The following is a 7,500-nucleotide window of genomic DNA, read 5'->3' on the forward strand; positions in this document are numbered from 1 at the left end:
AGGTACTGGGGAACATCCTAGATACTGGGGAACATCCTAGGTTCTGGGGAACATCCTAGGTACTGGGGGAACATCCTAGGTACTAGGGAGCATCCTAGGTACTGGGGGAACCTCCTAGGTACTGGGGAGCATCCTAGGTACTGGGGAACATACTAGGTACTGGGGAGCATGCTAGGTACTGGGGGAACATCCTAGGTACTGGGGAGCGTCCTAGGTACTGGGGAGCATGCTAGGTACTGGGGAGCATCCTAGGTACTGGGGAGCATCCTAGGTATTGGGGAGCATCCTAGGTACTGGGAACATCCTAGGTACTGTGGAGCATCCTAGGTACTGGGGAATATCCTAGGTACTGGGGAACATCCTAGGTACTGGGAACATCCTAGGTACTGGGGAACATCCTAGGTACTGGGGGAACATCCTAGGTACTGGGGAACATCCTAGATACTGGGGAACATCCTAGGTACTGGGGGAACATCCTAGGTACTGGGGAACATCCTAGGTACTGGGGAACATCCTAGGTACTGGGGAACATACTAGGTACTGGGGGAACATCCTAGGTACTGGGGGAGCATCCTAGGTACTAGGGGAACATCCTAGGTACTGGGGGAACATCCTAGGTACTGGGGGAACATCCTAGGTACTAGGGAGCATCCTAGGTACTAGGGGAACATCCTAGGTACTGGGGAACATCCTAGGTACTGGGGGAACATCCTAGGTACTGGGGAACATCCTAGGTACTGGGGAACATCCTAGGTACTGGGAACATCCTAGGTACTGGGGAACATCCTAGGTACTGGGGAACATCCTAGGTACTGGGGAGCATCCTAGGTACTGGGGAACATACTAGGTACTGGGGAACATCCTAGGTACTGGGAACATCCTAGGTACTGGGAACATCCTAGGTACTGGGGAACATCCTAGGTACTGGGGAGCATCCTAGGTACTGGGGGAACATCCTAGGTACTGGGGAACATTCTAGGTACTGGGGGAACATCCTAGGTACTGGGGAGCATCCTAGGTACTGGGGGAACATACTAGGTACTGGGAACATCCTAGGTACTAGGGAACATCCTAGGTACTGGGGAGCATCCTAGGTACTGGGGGAACATCCTAGGTACTGGGGAACATACTAGGTACTGGGGGAACATCCTAGGTACTGGGGAACATTCTAGGTACTGGGGGAACATCCTAGGTACTGGGAACATACTAGGTACTGGGGAACATCCTAGGTACTGGGAACATCCTAGGTACTGGGAACATCCTAGGTACTGGGGAACATCCTAGGTACTGGGGGAACATCCTAGGTACTGGGGAACATCCTAGGTACTGGGGGAACATCCTAGGTACTGGGGGAACATCCTAGGTACTGGGAACATCCTAGGTACTGGGGAACATCCTAGGTACTGGGGAACATCCTAGGTACTGGGGAACATCCTAGGTACTGGGGGAACATCCTAGGTACTGGGAACATCCTAGGTACTGGGGAACATCCTAGGTACTGGGGAACATCCTAGGTACTGGGGGAACATCCTAGGTACTGGGGGAACATCCTAGGTACTGGGAACATCCTAGGTACTGGGAACATCCTAGGTACTGGGGGAACATCCTAGGTACTGGGGAACATCCTAGGTACTGGGGGAACATCCTAGGTACTGGGGGAACATCCTAGGTACTGGGAACATCCTAGGTACTGGGGAACATCCTAGGTACTGGGGAACATCCTAGGTACTGGGGAACATCCTAGGTACTGGGGAACATCTTAGGTACTGGGGAACATCCTAGGTACTGGGGAACATCCTAGGTACTGGGGGAACATCCTAGGTACTGGGGAACATTCTAGGTACTGGGGAACATCCTAGGTACTGGGGAACATCCTAGGTACTGGGGGAACATCTTAGGTACTGGGGAACATCTTAGGTACTGGGGAACATCCTAGGTACTGGGGAACATCCTAGGTACTGGGAACATACTAGGTACTGGGGGAACATCCTAGGTACTGGGGAGCATCCTAGGTACTGGGGAACATCCTAGGTACTGGGAACATACTAGGTACTGGGGAACATCCTAGGTACTGGGAACATCCTAGGTACTGGGGGAACATCCTAGGTACTGGGGAACATCCTAGGTACTGGGGAACATACTAGGTACTGGGGAACATCTTAGGTACTGGGGAACATCCTAGGTACTGGGGAACATCCTAGGTACTGGGGGAACATCCTAGGTACTGGGAAACATCTTAGGTACTGGGGAACATCCTAGGTACTGGGGAACATCCTAGGTACTGGGAACATACTAGGTACTGGGGGAACATCCTAGGTACTGGGGAGCATCCTAGGTACTGGGGAACATCCTAGGTACTGGGAACATACTAGGTACTGGGGAACATCCTAGGTACTGGGAACATCCTAGGTACTGGGGGAACATCCTAGGTACTGGGGAGCATCCTAGGTACTGGGGAACATACTAGGTACTAGGGAGCATCCTAGGTACTGGGGGAACATCCTAGGTACTGGGGAGCATCCTAGGTACTGGGGGAACATCCTAGGTACTGGGGAGCATCCTAGGTACTGGGGAACATACTAGGTACTGGGGAACATCCTAGGTACTGGGGAACATCCTAGGTACTGGGGAACATCTTAGGTACTGGGGGAACATCCTAGGTACTGGGGAACATCCTAGGTACTGGGGGAACATCCTAGGTACTGGGGGAACATCCTAGGTACTGGGGAACATTCTAGGTACTGGGGGAACATCCTAGGTACTGGGGAACATACTAGGTACTGGGGGAACATCCTAGGTACTGGGGAACATCCTAGGTACTGGGGGAACATCCTAGGTACTGGGGGAACATCCTAGGTACTGGGAACATCCTAGGTACTGGGGAACATCCTAGGTACTGGGGAACATCCTAGGTACTGGGAACATCCTAGGTACTGGGGAACATCCTAGGTACTGGGGAACATCCTAGGTACTGGGAACATACTAGGTACTGGGGAACATCCTAGGTACTGGGAACATCCTAGGTACTGGGGGAACATCCTAGGTACTGGGGAGCATCCTAGGTACTGGGGAACATACTAGGTACTAGGGAGCATCCTAGGTACTGGGGGAACATCCTAGGTACTGGGGCGCATTATAGGTAATGGGGGAACATACTAGGTACTGGGGGAACATCCTAGGTACTGGGGAACATCCTAGGTACTGGGGAGCATCCTAGGTACTGGGAACATCCTAGGTACTAGGGAGCATCCTAGGTACTGGGGGAACATCCTAGGTACTGGGGAGCATCCTAGGTACTGGGGAACATACTAGGTACTGGGGGAACATCCTAGGTACTGGGGAACATCCTAGGTACTGGGGAACATACTAGGTACTGGGGGAACATCCTAGGTACTGGGGAACATACTAGGTACTGGGGGAACATCCTAGGTACTGGGGAACATCCTAGGTACTGGGGAACATTCTAGGTACTGGGGAACATCCTAGATACTGGGGGAACATCCTAGGTACTGGGGGAACATCCTAGGTACTGGGGAACATTCTAGGTACTGGGGAGCATCCTAGGTACTGGGGAACATACTAGGTACTGGGGGAACATCCTAGGTACTGGGGAACATACTAGGTACTGGGGGAACATCCTAGGTACTGGGGAACATACTAGGTACTGGGGAGCATCCTAGGTACTGGGAACATCCTAGGTACTAGGGAGCATCCTAGGTACTGGGGGAACATCCTAGGTACTGGGGAGCATCCTAGGTACTGGGGAACATACTAGGTACTGGGGGAACATCCTAGGTACTGGGGAACATCCTAGGTACTGGGGAACATACTAGGTACTGGGGGAACATCCTAGGTACTGGGGAACATACTAGGTACTGGGGGAACATCCTAGGTACTGGGGAACATCCTAGGTACTGGGGAACATTCTAGGTACTGGGGAACATCCTAGATACTGGGGGAACATCCTAGATACTGGGGGAACATCCTAGGTACTGGGGGAACATCCTAGGTACTGGGGAACATTCTAGGTACTGGGGAGCATCCTAGGTACTGGGGAACATACTAGGTACTGGGGGAACATCCTAGGTACTGGGGAACATACTAGGTACTGGAGGAACATCCTAGGTACTGGGGAACATACTAGGTACTGGGGAACATACTAGGTACTGGGGGAACATCCTAGGTACTGGGGAACATCCTAGGTACTGGGGAACATACTAGGTACTGGGGGAACATCCTAGGTACTGTGGAGCATCCTAGGTACTGGGGAACATCCTAGGTACTGGGGGAACATCCTAGGTACTGGGGAACATCCTAGGTACTGGGGGAACATCCTAGGTACTGGGGGAACATCCTAGGTACTGGGGAACATCCTAGGTACTGGGGGAACATTCTAGGTACTGGGGAACATCCTAGGTACTGGGGGAACATCCTAGGTACTGGGGAACATCCTAGGTACTGGGGGAACATTCTAGGTACTGGGGAACATCCTAGGTACTGGGGGAACATCCTAGGTACTGGGGAAACATCCTAGGTAACGGAAAGATCTGGTAGATACCGAGAACAAGTACTTATAGTTGATACTTGTCGGTGTTATTGTGCAACAGCTGTGTGACTGGTTTCGTCCGTGTGAAACTCAGTTCAGAAACTTGTGACAACCTATTTATTGTTTATATCCAAACATTACCCATTTGAATCAGCTGCTTAGACCTTTATCTTGACTATTTATGAATATGTTTACAATTAAGCTTTAAATTAAATTAATTTTGAAATTAATTAAATTAAGTGGGAGTTTTACATGTGTAAAGCCCCCACATGTCTGTGTTAATGCTACTTCATCTATCACCCAAGATCTTGACATTTCCTGCTCTTTATGTGTTGTGGTAATAATTTGTCAGGTACGATAATAGTAGAACCATGAATGGCTTTTTAAGTAGACGATAAGTCACAATAACGTGGCTGAAGTATGTTGACCCATCCACACACTAGAAAATGAAGGGACGACGACGTTTCGGTCCGTCCTGGACCATTCTCAAGTCGATTGTGTACTCATCGACATTTTCAAGTCGATGAGCAAGTACTGAGAATGGTCCAGGAGGGACCGAAACGTCGTCGTCCCTTCATTTTCTAGTGTGTGGATGGGTCAACATGGCTTTTTAACATAGCTGCTCGCCTGCCTGCTAAACAGCTGCCAATCTGGATGCTAAACAGCTGCCAATCTGGATGCTAAACAGCTGCCAATCTGGATGCTAAACAGCTGCCAATCTGGATGCTAAACAGCTGCCAATCTGGATGCTTAACAGCTGCTCGCCTGCCTGCTAAACAGCTGGCTTCTGTCAGCATGTTTAGTGCACAGTATCACAAGGACGTTATGTATCAAATGAGCAAGTATTGAGGTCACCCAAAGGGATCGAACTCGCGTTTCTAGACTCCTCAAACACAAACGTTCTGCCTTTGCCATGGCTGCCATGAACTCTGGCACCAACAGTGGAAATATTATATTGGATTAAAGCTTTTATCTGTAGGTTTTCCCCAAGATCCAAAATTTTAGCAACTTAACGTTTGATAATGAGAAAAAACGTTATTTTTCACAACGTTTCGTCTTGAGGAAAACCATTAAAATGTCTTTTCTCTCGCAATATAGTCCTGGATATATGTTTGGAGTCCAAGGTATATACTTCTGAAATGTTGAACTGAAACAAATATTCGGCGATTTGCATTATGTTATTAAATATTATTATTATTATTATTTTTATTATTATTATTATTATTTGTATTATTATTATTATTATTTTTATTATTATTATTTTATTTTTATGATATCTTACCGCCATTTCGAAGTGTTTAGTATATTTTTATTTTATTTTTCAGCTGCTGAGATATGCACAAGCTCGAACTTTTAAAGAAAACTGGAGATGTTTCGTGTCTGTTTGTTTGTTTGTTGGTTTGTTTGGCCCGTGAGCAGAACAGGTGAAGTGAAGCTAGAAGAACACTACCTTGAACACCACTACCTGTCTGAAGAACACCATTCTGAAGAATAGGTTCCTGAAGAACATATTTCTGAAGAACAGGACCCTGAAGAACAAGTTCCTGCAGAACATGTTTCCGGACAACCCGATCCTGAAGAACAAGTTCCTGCAGAACATGTTCCGGAAGAACACGATCCTGAAGAACAAGTTCCTGCAGAACATGTTCCGGAAGAACACGATCCTGAAGAACAAGTTCCTGCAGAACATGTTCCTGAAGAACAAGTCCCTCATGTTAGAGGATAGAAGAATACGAGCATGAAGAACTCGTGAGGCTCCCTTTATTTGAAGAACACCAGTTCTGTTCACGTAACATCTATGGAGAACAGTTCTGACGTTAATCAGTGCCTGGCCGACTAACATTCTGTCCTTTCACTTACATGTAAGAGGTCAGAGATGCTGTAGCGTTTCCAAAAGTTGAATAGTTAAATAGTGAACCACACAATGTTAAATACTGGACACTTTTTTTTTTACTTTGATCCCCTTTGTAAATATAAATTTATAGGTTGTTTCACGTCTGTAAATGAGCAGAAAATCAATTTGAAGTCAATTTTACGAGTATTTTTGGCTGCTAGATCACGTTTTAAATTTGTAAGCGAACAAATTTAGAAAATAGCGCATTTGTAAGTGAGCAAAATGTTGCTGAATCACAATTAAGAACATAAGAATAAAGGTAACTGCAAAAGGCCTATTGGCCCATACGAGGCAGCTCCTATTTATAACCCCCCAATCCCACTCCTATACATGTTCAACCCACGCTTGAAACAATCAATGGGACACCACCTCCACCACGTTACGCGGTAATTGTGAGTAATATGTAACAATTGTGAGTAATAGTGAGTAAGATGCTAGATCACCTTAATCTGTATAAGCATTAGATGCTTGCTAGACAGCTTAGCATTATATATTAAGACTTCAACAAGGGGCGTTATCACTACATAAGTACTGGGAGTACTGAGAGTACTAGGAGTACTGGGAGTACTGAGAGTACTGGGAGTACTAGGAGTACTGGGAGTACTGAGAGTACTGGGAGTACTGGGAGTACTGAGAGTACTGGGAGTACTGAGAGTACTAGGAGTACTGGGAGTACTGAGAGTACTGGGAGTACTGAGTTGGTACTCTAGGTGATTAAGACTCAACCTTATCAACTTTACATGCAAATGGCAACTTATATGGAACAATTACAGTCAACTACGAAGCAAGCTACAAGAAATACACTAAGGGATATATATACACAAGGCAAGAAATACAATACAGGAAATACAATATGTAAACCAGTATGTGTTTAAACGTTTAAAATAATCTGAATGAAGAAATTTGTAATCATGTATATTTTGTTTTTCATTCATAAAATCTTTCCATTCTCATTATGTTAATACCCGTTCCTCTTACTCCTCTTTCTCTCTCTCACTCCCTCTTCTCATTCTCTTCTCCATGTTCCTATTTTTCCATACTCATGCATTTACTCATTTAA

General features: G+C 46.7%; 1 protein-coding gene across 1 annotated transcript in view; it reads left to right on the forward strand.

Annotated features, from left to right (window-relative positions):
* LOC123770362 (uncharacterized) overlaps positions 1 to 7,500 on the forward strand; it is a 30,371-nt gene that overhangs the window by 22,340 nt on the left and 531 nt on the right. The window contains exon 7 of the mRNA XM_045762198.2: positions 5,872 to 7,500. This exon is cut by the window's right edge and continues 531 nt beyond it. Within this exon, the coding sequence (XP_045618154.1) occupies positions 5,872 to 5,903 (32 nt within the window). The 3' untranslated portion in view covers positions 5,904 to 7,500. The remainder of the gene's footprint in view (positions 1 to 5,871) is intronic.

This window comes from Procambarus clarkii, chromosome 42 (genome assembly GCF_040958095.1).
Source record: "Procambarus clarkii isolate CNS0578487 chromosome 42, FALCON_Pclarkii_2.0, whole genome shotgun sequence".
NCBI classification, from domain to species: Eukaryota; Metazoa; Arthropoda; class Malacostraca; order Decapoda; family Cambaridae; genus Procambarus; species Procambarus clarkii.